We start from the raw sequence: 17,950 nt of genomic DNA on the forward strand, positions 1-17,950 counted from the left end.
TTTGTCTTCCTCTCCATGTATTTTATACAAAGCCTGTCATCAGAAGTTTGATCTTCATCCAGCAGTTGTATGGAATATCTTCACTTTATACGTACTATGCTTAAAAAGAGTTTGCAGCATTTTAGTATCTCTTGACCTTTGATTAATCACCCCACCCATGTAGTAATGTAGAAATGTGCAAATTCTGCATTTTTCTAATATGGAGTGTGATGCAGTAATTTCTCATTTAAAAGTTGTAGTTTTCATTCCTGAGAGTCATAACTTTAAGGGAAATGACTTTAAGGGGAATCATATCTTCCCATTAAAGGCTGTAGTTAGTTTTGTCAGACCTTCCTCATTAGAAAAACTGCATGAAAACACTATGTTCCTTAAGTTAAGCTACTTTGCTGAAGCCTTATGTTGGTTAATGGAATTACTTTTAAAACTGAATTGAAAAATATAAAGGAATACTGTAACTTTCTACTTGCAATATCTCCCACTCATCGACAAATCCTGCCTACTGCCAATCATGTTTCCTGATCCTCCTCCTTATTATCCTACTGTCTGACGCTTCAGATCACTGTAAACTTTTCCGTCCACTGACACCCTGGTTCCTGACAACCCTTGCACCCTAATCCTTCTATTGTTGCCAACCCTAAAACAAGGCTGTCCAGCTCCCTAACGCACATTCTTCCTGCTCACCCTTTGACCTGCAGCCTTTACCTCACTTATCCTCTGCCAGACCTGACTTAACTTCACATCAATCCTTTCTCTCACCAGACTTCCCATTGGCTGACTATCCTACTTGTTTTTTTTCACTCTGAACCCTCACTGTGAGTGAATACCCTGGAAGTGAGCAGTGAGAAGCAGGAGCAACAGCTTTAGCTATTGAAGCTTGCAGCCAGGGATCAGCAGCAGGAGCAGTGAGCAGGAGCAGTGAGCAGGAGAATTAAAAAATAAAATTGGCAATTTGACACTGTTCAGACTCAACTTTACAAGCCCAGAGCTTCTGTTTAGATCTGGACCATGTTTTATTTTATTCATTTTGTAGAATGTGGGCGTCACTGGCTGAGCCAGCATTTATTGCCCATTCCTAGTTGCCCTTGAGAAGGTGGTGATGAGCTGCTGCCTTGAGCCGCTGCAGTCCATCTGCTGTAGGTTGACCCATAATACTATTAGGGTGGGAATTCCAGGATTTTGACCCAGTGATAGCCAAGGGACGGCAATATTTTTACAAGTTAGGATGATGAGTGACTTGGAGGGGAACTTGAAAGTGATAGTGTTCCATTTATCTGCTTCCCTTGTCCTTCTAGATAGAAGTGATTATGGTTTGGAAGGTCCCATTTGAGGATCTTTGGTGAATTTCTGCAGTTCATCTTGTAGGTAGTGCGCACTGCTGATACTGACCATTGGTGGTGGAGGGATGCTTGTTGATGTAGTACCAATCAAGCAGGCTGCTTTGTCCTAGATGGTATCAAGCTTCTTGAGCATTGTTGGAGCTGCACTCATCCAGGCAAGCGAGAAGTATTCTATCACACTACTGACTTGTGCCTTGTAGATCGTAAACAGGGTTTGGAGAGTCACGAGGTGAGTTACTCGCAACAATATTCCTAGCTTCTGACTAGCCACTGTGTTTATGTGGTGAGTCCACTTGCGTTTCTAGTCAGTATAACCCCCAGGATGTTGATAGCGGGAGATTTAATGATGGTAAAACTGTTGAATGCAATGGGGTGGTGTTGAGATTGTCTCTTATTCATGATGGTCATAGTCTGACATTTGTATGGCACAAATGTTACCTGCCACTTGTCAGCCCAAGCCTGGATATTGTCCAGATCCTGTTGCATTTGAACATGGACTGCTTCAGTATCTGAGGAGTCATGAATCGTGCTGAACATTCTGCAGTCATCGGCAAACACCTGCAGGTCATTGATGAAGCAGCTGAAGGTGGTTGGACCAAGGACATTACTCTGAGGATCTCCTGCAGAGATGTCCTGGAACTGGGATGACTGACTTCCAACAACCACGACCATCTTCTTAGTGTCAACTTTGACTCCAATTACCAGAGAGTTTGCCCCCTGATACCCATTGATTCCAGTTTTGCTTGGGTTACTTGATACCACACTCGGTCAACTGCAACCTTGATGTCGAGGGTTGCCACTGTCACCTCACCTCTGGAATTCAGCTCTTTTGTCCATGTTTGGACCAAGGCTGTAATGAGGTCAGGAGCTGAGTGGCCCTGCCAGAACCCAAACTGGGCATCACTGAACAGATTATTGCTGATTTGGGGATGCAAGTTCAGGAGAGGGGAACAGAGAGGATGAGGTTTGGACAGCTTGTGCATCTCAGAAATAGGAAAAATCATAAGTTTGAGGGTCAACAGCAGTTGGGTGGGTTAGTGAGCGGGAGAGGTTATTCCAAAATAGCGTTGATCAGCTCTCACAGCCCTGCATCAGACTCACTGGAATTTATTTTAATTACATAATGCTAAACATGAATACATGTCTCATTAACTGATGTCAAAGTGAAGCAATTGAATAGAGCAAATGTGGACTTTGCTGTTGTACACACAGAGCAATGTCGTGTTTGGTTGAGATAATTTTATATAAATGAGTAATTTTATACTTCAGCTTGAGATCAGTTAAAAAGTTGTTTCCTTTGCTATAATTCTAGAGGGAATTTTGTTGCAGCACTTTGATTTGTTTGTTTTATTTGGAAAGCTATAAAAGCTGCATTTATTTTTGGAGAAATTTGGAGAAATTTAAGAAATGCATTGAAGCATCACAATTCCAAAGCATAAATATACTAGGAAACACACATTTGCTCAATTACATCCATTTGTTTCAGAAGGTTTTAAAATGCTATATTGCAAATTATTTGACATTTTTGTCTTTTGGAAAATTGCACTTTATCATTTACCTTAAATTGTAATAAATTTAAAACCAAGATTTTTTCAGTCCTTAAAGTCTGTTACTCAGTGTTATTTATGCAAATCAAAATATCTTTTTTCAAGCAGTAAGATTTGATTGGGCTGTATTATAGAAGTGTTAACCAGTGGGTGGCTTGATTTAATGATGTTGGCAAAGCTAGAGTAGGGTACGGCTGCTCTGGGACTAGATATATTCACCGAGTTTCCAGGAAATGGGCGACTGTGCAGTAAGTGCTCAGTATGCTTGGGAGAGTGTTCTGATGTCATCATCACTAAAGAAGCAAATAACACAGGCCAAAGCTGGCTTGTTCTGACTGAAACTTAATTTCTTTCTCATTAACAATTACCTCAAGTTTCGAACTGCAGTAAATGGGTAAGGTAACCATGGGTACAGTCTGCCTCATGCACTGAATGAGTGATTTGTCTCGGCTTGTATTAGATAGGAGAGAATTTTAACTATTGTACAAAGGGAAAGCTGAAGAAACCATTTGCAGCTTGTAGACATCAGATGTTAGCAGGGAGCGTCCTGGATTACAGCCTCATTTTCTGTTCTTTGCTGCAGTGCAATGTTGCTCAGTGTAGCTTCCCGAGGATATCACTTTACAGTATGAAGTTATGGTCATTGATATTTTGATGGTAAGAGAGGACTGGCCTATTCGTTTCCAATACAATTTTTCCCCTTCTATCGAGCTGCTAGGCAACAACAAAAAATAGATTAATCATTAGATTAACTGGCTTAATACGGAAGCTGAAGGCTGTTTAGTTTTGTGGGTTTTGAGTAAAATATTTCATAGTTAAAACAATTTCTTTTGATGATTATTTTAGAAAATAATATTTTATCTAAGAATTTAAAGCACTATTTTTTTTCTACTGTGCTTTCTTTGTAAAAATAATGGAAATGTGTTTTAATTTTATTTCTCTGTTTGGGGTAAGGGTTCACAGATATTTGCAAGTCCATTTTTCAAAATTTTATCTCTGATTATTGTCTGTTTTGTGTGGGTGTCGCAGTCAGGTGCTGCAAGAGCTGTAGGAAGAACCTGTAGCTAAAAATAACCCTGAGCTCATTCCGAGGCAGTTATTGACATTTATTGCAACGTAGACTTTACTTTAACACACCATAATTGTTGCTGTTCCTTTTCATTTTCTTGTTAAGCAGTTGGGAGGACCTTAACACAACAATGTAAAAATACTAATTATGCACAGACTGGAATGAGGTAGAAATATTGTCATTTCTCTGGATCATGTATTTCATGTAGTGGTCAATGTTTTCATTGGATGTTTAAACTTCTGAGAGTAAAGTTTGCACTTCTATCTCAACATTTCTTTGTATGGAAGTTTTGCTCTGTGTGTCAGATTTAAATCACCACCACCTGTACCTCTTGTCCACTTGACCGAACAGGAGTTTTAGTCTCCTTACCATGCCTGAAAATGTGTTGCTGGTTAAAGCACAGCAGGTTAGGCAGCATCCAAGGAACAGGAAATTCGACATTTCGGGCCAGAGCCCTTCATCAGGAAGGGCCGAAACGTCGAATTTCCTGTTCCTTACATGCTGTCTAACCTGCTGTGCTTTAACCAGCAACACATTTTCAGCTCTGATCTCCAGCATCTGCAGACCTCACTTTTTACCTTACCATGCCTTACTTGTTTAAATGAATTGATTAAATAATCATCATTTGAATATCGAGTTAGGTGTATCAATGTGAAATTTGAATTGTGAAATTGTGCTGAAATGCTGATAAATGTTTCAGTGGTTGAATGTCTGGGTGTGCTTCATTATATATATCTCTCAGATTTGACCTCCTTATTTAAGTTGACAATTTGACCATTCGTGCAAAAGTGTAACTTGCTTAGTTTCTGATTTTGCTAATGATTGGTTTTTCTTGTGTCAAACCAACAAAAATTTCACTGTAATTGGAGTATTCATATAAATGTATGGTTTTGTGCTCTGGAATACTGATAAATTAAATGATTCAGTGTTGGGAAGGAGAGAAATACTCTACCTCAACTATATTAAATAATAAGAAGACAACAGGATTTCACTAGAATTTGAGGTAGAATTTTCTGAGCTCTTGTAGATCATTCTTCAGCAGCAAGATACTTCGCTATTTATGTGCATAGTTTTAATCGCTTGGTGACTGCTACAGATTTGTGCACTACTTACTCCGTAGATTTTTGCTCATGGTCAGAAAGGTAGTGCATAGCTACCAAGTCCATGCATATTCTGTTTTTCTGCCTTCTTCTTCTTTAGTTTTATTTTCTCTTCAAGATGGTGACTTTTCGGAATCAACAGATCCCATCCATTCTAAACGTATGTCTCTTTTGGTAGCAATCACTGGAAATCAATTCCCAGCATCAAGAAACTAAACTGATTTTTCTTACCTCAGTTGAGGTGGCCTTTCTGTACCTCCAGCTGGGAGCAGCTTAGTTAAAAACACAGACCAGTAAACTAAATCACTGCAAATGTTGTTAACTTTATGGCTCGGTAACAAGCTAATGCAGTGCACTGTGCACCAAACCATTGATAGAATTAAGATGTTCCACTTTTTTTCAACAACAGCATTGACTTAGTTACGTATTGAGCTGCTGATGTTTTTTTTAAAGTGATTGGAGTGGTGAACAATATTTGAAAGAGACTATCTGGCAAAGCTGTTTTGCTTTACCCCTGGTCAGGAAAGAGACCCATTGCTGATAAAGTTTGAATAACTGCAAATCTTTTGGGCTTCAAGGAGCATTATGTCCTGTCAACAAATATTCCAACTTTGCTTAGCATATGAAAGTAGAAGGCATAACCATATGGATTATTGCTATCAGATTCAGGGAGATCTAGCATCATTGGTGACCAAAGCAACAAATGGCTGATGTAATTTAAGTTAAAAATCACACAACACCAGGTTATAGTCCAACAGGTTTAATTGGAAGCACACTAGCTGTTGGACTATAACCTGGTGTTGTGTGATTTTTAACTTTGTACACCCCAGTCCAACACCGGCATCTCCAAATCATGATGTAATTTAAGGTTGTTAGTGTATCTCATTAAAACAAGAACATGAATTAAAAGGAGGATTTTGTACTAAATAAAGCATTTCTAACATTTTGCATACTGATAGCAAAAACGCTTTCGTGTTAATGCAGTTACATTCAAACCTGCACTCCAGTTCTTGGAAGAGTTAAAAGGTAAACAAGGGAGTGAGTTCTAATGTCACTGGGGCATAATAAAAATTAAAAGACTGCACGTTGCCAAGCAATTAACTGAGCAGTTTCTATTTTGATTATTGTTCACGTGTACGATTTCCTTGATAGTGTACAGGCAAAATACAGAGATAATACTGGGAAGTGGTAATTTAGGAAAATTATTTTCTTCAGAGACTTCAGTAATACCTTTAAGTTGGCCAAAGAAATGATTGTGCAGTGTTGAGATTAGAAGGACAACCATGAATCAGATAGAACAGTTTCCTTGCAGGGCCACTAACTTGTGGAACATCTTGTTTGCTAATCTTTGAAGTACAATGAGTAGCATAAATCAGTTCATGAGGTAATTAGATGCATCTCGAGAGAGAAAAGTTTGAAACATATGGTTAGGTTGCTGAGTAGGGTTGGATGATTAAAGAGGTTTGTTGAGGCCTAATAGCTTATTCGTATTTATGATTCTTGCATTGAAAGTTCTACAGATCCAGAAATAGCCACATAATTTGTCTTGTTTAATTAATGTTTCCTCATTCTCCACATAAAAATACAGTTAAAAATAACATTAAGTCTTTGTGTTTCTATTCACTCTCCTTGGTAAAAAATGGGCAGTTTGTTTGTTTTTCTGTGAGCTGATTTTAAAAAAACTTTAGGTTGGAATCACTGATGGGGTTTGAGTGGTTCCTTTGCTTTCTGTGAAAATGAGGAGTGAAAGGGGTGTGACCAGTATGAATCTAGTTCATCAGCCCAAGTTGCAGGATAAACCAGTTGTAGTTTATGATTAATTGATTCATGGACTTGACCTTGATTATAAATCAAGGCTATAAAGAGGCAAGATGTTTGCCTTCCTGACCATGTTGTCTTGGTATACTACTGGAAAACAAGTATAAAGCAGCCTTTACACATGTAACCCGTTACCCTTCCTTCTGGTATTGGAAACAGTGCTTAATGTTTGCTGTGCATACTGCTTCAGTAGTAGGAGTAATTGCTGTTCATAAAACATTTTATGCAATTTTTTTTCTGTTTTATTTCACCACTTTGACTTGACTCATCCTAAGCTCATTTCACTTGTTACTTTGAGTGAAGTGGTCAAATTGCAGCAAGCGAGAAAGCAGTTGGTTTGAAGTACACAGATTATTCTTTTGCAGCTTCCTTTGCTTTTGGAGCAGTCCAAAGAGCAGCTTCTTTAACACCTTCAATATTTGGAAACTCACCAGAATGGCAAGTTTCCAAAAATAAAAGATCTCACAGAATTGTTATGCGTGTAATTAGGAGGTGAATTGTGGCTGAGGTTGGATCTTATTTGCCAGAATCGGTTTATTAATACTTGACAGAAAGAAGTGGCGATGGAAATCAATATCACTCAGTAATTATTTGATATTTAAGCTTTACTTGGTAGTGAAATCACATATAAATGTTCGCACGGTATGTGATGTGTTATAAACTTATGTAGAAAATCCATGCCTTTTTTTTAACAAAATGCAGTTGCTATGTGGTGAATGTGGGATAATTGCTCTGCTATATGCTGTAGGATTAATAGACTTTCACATATTGGTATCAATTTGGAGAGTGTTTATCCAAAACAGGCAGAGAAAGATTTCACATCGATGGTTTAATTATCTAGTCACTGCATTGTAATGAGTATTGTTAAGACTTTAGTGCTGTGGCACAGTATGGGAGGAGCACTGAAGCGCAAGGTGAAGGAAAGTACAAAAGGAACGCTTATTTTTAGATTCCGTTTCTGACGAAAGGACTCTGGGGTTGGTTAAACTGAACTTATGGCCTTATCATCTGCTGTGTTAAAACCTGCAGTGTTACCCAACTTCTATTTGGCAATCTTTGCTTGTCTAGCTTTTCAACAGTACCAATTTGCTAATATTCATATACCAATGACTCCTCCATTGTCAGCTGTACAAGTGTAATGCACTGCTAAAGCTAGTGTGACCGTTTTGCTATTAGCTCAGATGTTATTGAAGCCTTCTGTCAAAATTGATGTCATTACTTGTGGGTATCATGATTGAAGAACAGAATGGATAACAGAGCAATGCATTGGTGAAGAAAGTAGAGTGGGGACTGATAATATAATTCAGGAAAAGGCATCCGGTTCAAATTATTATGCATTGATTTTGAAGTGAGTGTTAAGGTATATAGGAAGTATCAAATTATCACAAGTTTCCTATTTCTGGTTCCAGAGTGTCTATTCCTAAAGCGAAAATGAACACTGTAATCCATGTGCATGTGCACACTTGCATCCATAACTTCATTTCAGCTTAACATTAAATTTCAAGCTAGTTGTAAGATCTGGAAAAATCAGCAACAATTATAATATGTTTTTAAATGTATTTGCAAATTGGTACTTCTATTGGTTGTTAAGTAGCCTGGTCTCTACAGAGGTGCAAGTGATATTTACGCATAACACAATCGTAAGTGTCACCAGAAATGCCAATTTGCAAAGAAATTTGAAAACTAACTATAATTGTTGCTGTGTTTTCCTGGATTTTACAACTACCTTAATGGAAGACATTGTTGTTATCTGGTTACTTGTTCCCTGATTGGAACAAAGACTGGTGCAATAGATACGTGGATTTTGTCATATTCAAGCGCAACTCTTTCACCTTTGGCCCTCACGAACTGCATTGCCAATAAACACAGCCTTACAGTTCCATCACAAGCTGTGCTGCTACCAAGTTTGTACCTCCTCTCAGTTATCATTATCTATCACATGTTAGCAGCAGTTTACAATGTAGTCCAGATGTAGTCCCTGAATTCAGCAGCATGTTCCCCTGTAATTCAAATTTTAAATATTCATTGGCATTCTTTTGCTGAAATCATCTAAGCCAGTATGTCTGATGGGTAAGCTTCGTAGAGTCATTTATTTGAAAGTAGTCACATTTTGGAACTTCTTTTATTCATTCATGAAACTGGGCATTGTTGGTGGCAAGCATTTATTGCCTGTCTCTAGTTGACCTTGAGAAGATGGCAGTAAGCTGTCGTCTTGAATTACTGCAGCCCACGTGTTATAAGTTAACCCACAAAGCCCTTAGAGAGGGAATTCCAAGATTTTGATCCAGTGACAGTGAAGAAATGGGTTGTATTTCTAAGTCGGGATGATGAATGGCTTGGAAGGAAACTTGCAGATGGCAGTGTATCTGCAACCTTTGCCCTTCCAGGTGGAATGGACATAGGTTTGGAAGGTGCTGTCTGAGGATCGTTGATGAATTTCTGCAGTGCATCTTGTAGATAATGCACACCACACAACTGAGCAGCGATGGTGGAGGGAGTGGATATTTGTGGATGTGGTGCCAAGCAAGTGGGCTGCTTTGTCCTGGATGGTATCAAGCATATTGAGTATTGTTTGTGCACCCATCCAGACAAGTTGGCAATACTCCATCACGTTCCAGATTTGTGCCTTATTGATGGCAGGCAGATTTTGGGGAGTCAGGTGGTGAGTTACTCCCACAGTATTCCTAGCCTCTGACCTTAGATTAGATTACTTACAGTGTGGAAACAGGCCCTTCGGCCCAACAAGTCCACACCGACCCGCCGAAGCGCAACCCACCCATACCCCTACATTTACCCCTTACCTCACACTACGGGCAATTTAGCACATCTTTGTGACTGTGGGAGGAAACCGGAGGAAACCCACGCAGACACGGGAGAATGTGCAAACTCCACACAGTCAGTCGCCTGAGTCGGGAATTGAACCCGGGTCTCAGGCGCTGTGAGGCAGCAGTGCTAACCACTGTGCCACCGTGACCTGCTCTTGGAGTCACTGTATTTATGTGGTGAGTCCAGTTTTTGGTCAATGGTAACCAAGGATGTTGACAGCTAGGGATTCAGTGCTGCTATCTTGCATGGTGGAAAACAAAAGGGAGTATCTTAAGCTCTGTGCAAAATTGAAACAACACTTTTCATGTTTTTAATCTTAATTGTCATTTTATTTTACGTTTATGACGTGTTTGGATTGGAGTCAACAGATTATACATTTTATTTTAAGAACGGCAGATTTGTACTCAAATCAGCTATTTTGTCTGTCTTCAGTGTAGTAAGTATCAACATGATGGAGGACACTGGTGAGAGCAAAATTTAACTGCTTCTGAAATGCAAAATACAGCAATTTTTTTTATTAACCAGCACCTACGAAACCAGTTTTCAAATATTCTGGTTGATCATGAGGTTCACATAATCAATGTAAAAACACACAGTAAGTAATATAAACATACTGCTGGGAGTATACACATCACTGTTATACTTTATTCACAGTATAAATCACTTGGATAATAATGCAACTTTGCCTTCAATAAAACTGAATGGCAGAGAGCCTTCTCACATGCATCCACAACTGACTACTCAGACATCATGGAGATTGTGATAATACAGTAAACCTCTAGTATTTGAGATATATTAATTTTTGCCGGTTTAACGAGAATGCTGGTTCATAAGATACAATTAAAGCAACGTTTGCTGTAGTATGCATGATGCTTAGGAAAAAGTGGTGTGGAACCTGTGAAGAGCAAGTCTGTTGAAACAAAGTACATATCAGAAGGAAAGTTGTCATTGGAAATTGTTCAAAAACTCAAAAAAAACAGAATACAGGTCATCTTGAGAAAATTAAACTGCAGAATACTTTTTGTCAAAATTGGTTGCATTAAAGTTTGAAGAACTGCCATGGAGTTATTTAGAAAGAGAAGCTAAAGGGAATTTTGTTAATGCCACTATTCATCAAGACACATCCTTAATAAGCTAACATTTATGGCATAATAGAAGCAAAAATAATTAAAGGCCACAGAGTTAAAAATCACACAACATCAGGTTACAATCCAACAGGTTTATTTGGAAGCACTAGCTTTCAGAGCACTGCTCCTTCTTCACAACCTGGTGTTGTGTGATTTTTGTCTTTGTACACCCCAGTCCAATACTGGCACCTCCAGAGATTTTGATGCACGGTGATACAGGACATTTAAAGCTTGTTTTTTTTTGGAAATCTGTGTCATGGTAATAATTATTAATTCCATAATAAAATTAAATGATTTTTGGCCAGCAATTATTGCGGAATTCCACAGCATGGCTGTGATCTTGGTTAGAGATGTATTGCGCAAGCTTAAATTCAAGCTGCAGGTGCAGTAAAGGTACAGGATCCGTATTGGAATAAAGGATTTCAGCTGCTCCAATTCATGCTGAAAAGAAGGATTGTCTTTACAAATTTGTTCACAACCATCCAACTTGTCAAAGCACTTGCAACCAAGTTATTGTCACTGTTGTAACGTAGGAAATGCAATATTGCATTTTCTACAAATTTCTACAAACGACAATGTAATTTTAGCCAGACAGTCAATTTTTGTGATGTCAATTGAGGGATAATTGGTCAAACTGAGGATTAATCTCCTGCTTTGAAATAGTACCACGAGGTATTTTACATCCACCTGAATAGTCAACCAGGGTTTCAGCTTTTAATATCTGATCCAAAAATGGCACCTTCAAATTTGCAGCCCAGTGTCAATGCTGTACTAGAGTGTTGAGATGTTATTTTTGTATCAAGTACTATTGTGGAATGTAAACAACCTTCTGGCTCAGCTGAGAGTGCAATCAACTAAGTCATGGCTGACACACTAACTGCCTTGTACTTCAAACTCCATCCTAAATGTTTAGTTCCTCCTCAAATTAATTAATTTACAATGTAAAAGCAGGGGAGTAGAGTTAATGATCAAGTCAACCATGATCTCATTGAATGATGGAAAGGTCTTAATGGCCTAAGTGGCCTACTTCTGCTCCCATGTCTTATGGTCTTGTGTCAGCATTGAACCTTTCCAGTGAATAGCCAACAGATCCTGGACTGGGAAGTCTAAAGTGTTTCAATCTGTGCTTTCTATAGTGTTCTGCGGTATGTGGCATTGTGGTGATTGTACATAGATATTATGTTAAATACATGTAATTATGTACTGAAGTAGTGTACGCATTTTTATTTGATGCTAGATCATCCTTTGTTTTTGCTCTCCACTTGCTGCCTTTTCACACAGCAATTGTCTGAAAATTGGAATCTGAATGTAGCTTTTGTGCTTTCATGAGCATCTTGAATACAGGCTGTTTTCATAAGTTCTTGAGGCAAATCGTATGAAAGCCGTTTTCTATTTTGCCATAAAATATTCATGAAATACAAGCCTTTTGTATTGATGTGGCTTACATTAAGTAGAAAACTTCTTTCCAGATTTCATGAGGGCAGGAGTAGGTCAGTTGTAATCAATGTTGCTGTCAGGAACTTGTGGCATTTGACTTGTTTCACTGCCATAGAAATGTAAGAGTCATGGTTGATGCATCAGCAACAGAACATGGCATTCAAATTAACAGAAACTCCTGAATTTCAAAGCCAGAAAATGGATAAATTAAGTAACAACTCTTGAGTAACGGAGAATATGCAACAGGTAAATTACTGAAAGCATTCAAGTTCTCTAAGTGACTGCCTCTTTTGAATCTATTCTTGCATAAGTTTACCATGCTGAATTTCCATGTTCTTTTTAGCAGAATTAAAATATTGTGTAATGAAGAATCTGGGATAATAGATAAGCCTGACCCACTATTTTAAATGTCTTGATAGCATGATGGTATTATGTTCTCCATGGAAGTACGTGAGGGTGTGGAAGGCATCAGGAAATGGGTTTCATCCAACACTTTTAATGTCACTTTTTCCTGTCTAGTTCAAAAGAGATATCTGAATTCAAGTTATTTGCTTGCTCTTGTCTCAGACCTGGAATATGTTAATAGAACCCTAAATATAAATTATACTGAGGTTGATGAAGTGTTTCTAAAGATTTGTATACATGCTAAGCTGAAAAGTTTCAATAAAAAGCTGGCAATATGGAAAAAAATAATATGAGGCCATATAATGTTGACTGAAAATGTAGTAGGCCAGTGATCTGCATTTGTCCTCTATATTCCAGCTTATGATTAGGTTCCCTACAGTGTGGAAACAGGACCTTCAGCCCTATAAGTCCACACCGACCCTCTGAAGAGTAACCCACCTAGACCCATTTCCCTCTGATTAATGCACCTGACACTATGAGCAATTTAGAATGGCCAATTCACCTGACCTCCTGGGAGGAAACCAGAGCACTTGGAGGAAACAATGCAGACACGGGGAGAATGTACAAACTCCATACAGATAGTTGCCCGAGACCGGATTCGAACCTGGGTCCCTGGCGCTGTGAGGCAGCAGTGTGGCTTTCTGTTGTGGAAGGCAAGTTCTGGCTTTAAACAGTGGTGATTAGAGTGGTACTAGAAAAGCGCAGCAGATCAGGCAGCATCCGAGGAGGCGGGAAAATCAACGTTTCTGGCAAAAGCCATAAATCAGGAATGAGGCTGGGACCCTCGGGGGTGGAGAGAGTCAAAGGATTTCTTTTTAATCTCTCCACCCCAGAGGTTTCCAGCCTCATTCCTGACAAAGGGCTTTTGCCAGAAACGTTGATTTTCCTGCTCTCAGATGCTGCCTGACCTGCTGTGCTTTTCCAGCACCACTCTCATCTTGACTCTAATCTCCAGCATCTGTAGTACCCACTTCTGACTTTAGACAGTGATGTCTATTTCTATATTATTTTTATGTGGCATTGATAATGATGTAGAAGAGTCACAGTTTGCCCAGCTTGACCCCAAACCCCCCAGTTATCTCTGAATCTGGAAGTGGCACAGATCAATCTTTCTACTATTAGAAGATGAATGCCATTGATTCCTCGAGTTAGACATTCCTGGTACAACAAAAAAAAAATCAGTCTCATAATGCACAATTTATCTTGTAACAAAAGTGAGAGGCAGGTGTCTGGACCAGCATTGATTTTGGTATATTAATATAGCTACTTGAGAGCTGCCTAATCTGCTGAATGTGTGAAATGTGTTGGCATATATGCCTTTGAGTAGAATACTTGAAAACTTTTGTAGAGTTCTTGAAATACTTTGAGAATAAGTAGATTATAAGCAACAAGCCATTTTGCCTAAGATTGTCTCAGTGTATTAAATTCCCAATCAGAGAATGAAATCCAATGTCAATTGACATTCATTGTGCCTATCCTCATCTGTTGTTTAAGCAATGTTTCATTACATTGAATGTAGAATAGGGTCTGGGAACCAACTCTTTTTATTAATGCAGATTGCGTTACTATAAATTGATTTGTGTTAGGAAATGTTTCCCCTCCTTCTATGTAGAGGAAAAGTTTTTTTTTTAAGTGCCCTCATCTTAAAACGGGCAGCACTGTGGCACAGTGGTTAGCACTGCTGCCTCACAGTGCCAGAGACCAGGGTTCAATTCCGGCCTCAGGCGACTCTCTGTGTGGAGTTTGCACATTCTCCCCGTGTCTGCGTGGGTTTCCTCCGGGTGCTCCGGTTTCCTCCCACAATCCAAAAATGTGCAGGTTAAGTGAATTGGCCATGCTAAATTGCCCGTAGTGTTAGGTGAAGGGGTAAATGTAGAAGAATGGGTTTGGGCGGGTTATGCTTCGGCGGGTCGGTGTGGACTTGTTGGGCCGAAGGGCCTGTTTCCACACTGTAAGTAATCTAATCTAATCTTATTTAGGTTACTATTCTAAATTCGTCCTGTTAAAAAGTGAAAGGATTGTCCTTTGGATCATTTTTAGAGCTCCAGTCCCTCTTACATGTGGACACTAAGAAATAGCTGTGACACAAATGCTGTTACGTGGGTTAGTGAGATTGTTTTAAAACTGTTTAGAATAAAACATGCTTCTATTTATAGCACATGTCAACGCTTAAAAATTAAACAGCAATTTTACAAAATAAAACGTGGCCCTGATGACATGAAATTGTCCCCAGTCGTGTATTACACTGCCCTGCCAAAATGCGTTAAAAACCATCGTAAAATATCCAAGTATAACAAACCTATGTTGATTGAGTAACTTGTAAGTGATTCAATCACTTACCCAAACCTGGATTGTAAAACAATCTTAAGATACTATTCTAGAATGTATGAATGACATTTTTTTTTGTTTTTCTGTTTGTGAAAACTATAAAAGAATATCAGTATTGTGTTAAAATGCTACTTAAGTGTATCAATTAAATTGTGGTCACCCCAATTTCTTGGACAGCTGCCATGATTTTAAGAGGAAGACACTGCAGAGCTTAAGCTTCAAATTCATTTTGCCTTAAGAACTTCATAGAAAATTTGTCAAACAACTTGTGATAACAACTACATAGCTGGTGCACAGACATAATGCCACTTGCCCATAATCAGTAAGTACTAATGTGCATATACAGTAGGTAGAAATTATTGAATGAAAAAAACAACCTGGCAAGATAAAGGTCATTCAGCATCTGAGAAACAAATTGAGAGTTTTCTTGAGCCACTTTTCATAACAATTTGAGTCATTGGATTGAAATGTTTTCTTAACCTTTGCAAGAAAGATATACAGTTATCAGTTATGTGATGCTTGTTTGTTATGCTGATTAAATATTACAAATCATGTCAGCATTTGGTACTGCAGTACTTTCTGTTGACCTGATTCAAGCTGTAGTCTTTCTGATAAGTAGCACAGTGCAGTATGTGAATCAGTGTTAATCATAAGAATTTGAAGGCTTACCTCTCTCATGCTTAAATAAGATCATTTAACTATTGCCTTGCAAAGGCAGCTGTATAGACGTTGGTTTAAAATGGAACATGTCCCTTTGTGGTTTTGTATTCCTGAAGTTTTGGAGTACGGTCTAAGAACACTCCATGCTGCATAAACAAAATAAATAGATCTAAATGGCATATTTGTTACATTTCATCCGTGTTTTGGGTATTCCACCTGTAAGGGGTAAAATCTTGCAAAGTCAAATTTAAAATGTGGCTATAAATTGCAATCTATCTCTATTTTTCCTATAGATGCTGTAGTAGTAAACTGCTTGAAGACCTATTCTCTGTTCATTACTGCAGACCTTGTTGACTTGTATTTAATTCATCAGTTGCTCATTGGGGCCTCCCATTTTCAATTTCAAGCTGCTTACTATCAACATTTTGTTCTCCCTTTTGATTTATAGCCCTCTAATTTGCATTCCTCTGATTTCCTTCGGTCACTACCATCAGCAGTTCCCATACTTTAAATATGGTCTGTCCAACCTTTGCCTTTTCTTGATGATATTTACAATCAATTCTTCCTCCTCCAAAATCTTTGGAATTTCTTCATTGTTCTTGTTTTCCTTCCAACTGATCCCCTCCACATTTCATAATTTCTAATCTTTTGACCGTTTGCTTTTCTCAAAGTCTGCAATTCAGCCGTGTACAACTCCCAAATCGCAAGCTTGATACATCTTTACGTTTTCTACTCACTCATACTGAACAGTTCTGGTTGGGGGATATATTCTTTGCTATTGCTAATCTATCTCTGATTTCATTGACAGTAATCATCTTCTGACAAGATGCTTCTCAGGTACTTTCATTGTGATACCTGTTCCAGCTGTTGTTTATTTAGCTTGACCTCTGCTTTCCCGTTATTTTTACTTCCAATTTTTATAACTGTCATCTTTTTGACATTAATTTTCATTCCACAAATCTTCACAAGTTTATTTATTTTAGATACTTAAACTTTGTAGATCTGTTGTGCTGGCCATCAAGGCCTGGTCATCTGCAAATCTCACCCCCGACATTAATTGACCTTCTACTTTGACTCCTTTCTATGCGTTGATAAGTGCTTCCACATTATCAATGCAGAGCTCCAGCATGAAGTTTATTGCTTAAAGCTGTAATCATTTTCAGGTGCATTGTATTGTGTTATATGGAGACTTTTTTATAACATGTGAACAGGCTGGATATAATTGCTTAGTTCAATCAATAGCATTTAATCATGCTGGTAGAGAATGGAATATTTTTTTAAATGAACAGCTTAACTTTGGATTAGTGACAAGAGGAGGATTATTGCGAAGAATCAAGCTTTGTTACTGTTTTTCATCCTACCTTTGAGTTTTGAGAAGGAATTCCTGAACCAACTGGTGCAGTGGGATCCCTGCGGCTACATAAAGCAGTCAAATTCTACTTGAGATTTACCCCCTTGTTTGCTGTTTTCATCCTTGTTCCTCCTCTCAAAACATAATGTTGATTCTGGCAAATATTGAAATAAAATTATTAACGAATTTTAAAATGATTTTAAAGGAACAGCAAATGAATTAATGGGGCAGGTTCTTGTAAAGGTCTGAGCGACATGGGTTATTGCATGATGTTTGGTAAGTGCATTGAGGACCATCTCAATGTCAAGAGACTCTTGAGCCATCTTTTACACTTTTCCAAGCGGTATGGCAGGATTCTTGCTGGGCAACAGCAAGATTCTAGTTTACGCTTGTTTAAACTCTTTGTTAACGTCATAACTCACCTCTTTAATATGAAGACTCCCATCTGAATAAGCTCGACATCAAGAAAGCTTGACAACAAAATCAAAGGGAATACCTCTCAGATTCAACTCACCACTTTCTCTGAACAGCCTCCGTGTTGGAAATTAGGCAGCAATACCTCAGGGCATGCTCCATGGGTACCAGCCATATGGGTATCATCCATGTCCATGGAAATTCGCCTCCGACATATGCCAGCCTCTAAGAATACTCATCCCCAATCCTCTTACGGGATGCTGTTGCATTTCATTGCTGTACCTTGGACTGCACAGGTAACTCTATAATTGCATTACTGCTGCAAGGACACTGTGCAGTCAGGGATGTGCACCCTACACACAGACTACTGGAACAGGCTGCATCATTGGGCTCATTGTTCAATATCATATCTTCACTCACATTGACCCTACCTAGTGCTCCTAGCTTCCCTGCCTTGCATTGCCTTGCCATTTTATGCATTGCTCTCTTAGCTAGAGATACCGGAATCATATTACTACTGTCTTGTTTTGC

The 17,950-nt window shown here is 38.6% G+C and overlaps 1 protein-coding gene across 13 annotated transcripts in view; it reads left to right on the plus strand.

Moving 5' to 3' along the window:
• The window catches only part of hdac4 (histone deacetylase 4), a 494,585-nt gene that overhangs the window by 248,546 nt on the left and 228,089 nt on the right, over nt 1-17,950 (plus strand). Inside the window, exon 1 of one of the 13 annotated variants that reach the window (XM_060827527.1) lies at nt 3,213-3,278. The exons of the other annotated variants lie outside the window; for them this stretch is intronic. Within the exon in view, the coding sequence (XP_060683510.1) occupies nt 3,275-3,278 (4 nt within the window). The 5' untranslated portion in view covers nt 3,213-3,274. Of the gene's footprint in view, nt 1-3,212; nt 3,279-17,950 lie in introns of those variants that run through there. 13 annotated transcript variants of the gene reach the window in all.

This window comes from Hemiscyllium ocellatum, chromosome 7 (genome assembly GCF_020745735.1).
Source record: "Hemiscyllium ocellatum isolate sHemOce1 chromosome 7, sHemOce1.pat.X.cur, whole genome shotgun sequence".
In the NCBI taxonomy this organism is placed as follows: domain Eukaryota; kingdom Metazoa; phylum Chordata; class Chondrichthyes; order Orectolobiformes; family Hemiscylliidae; genus Hemiscyllium; species Hemiscyllium ocellatum.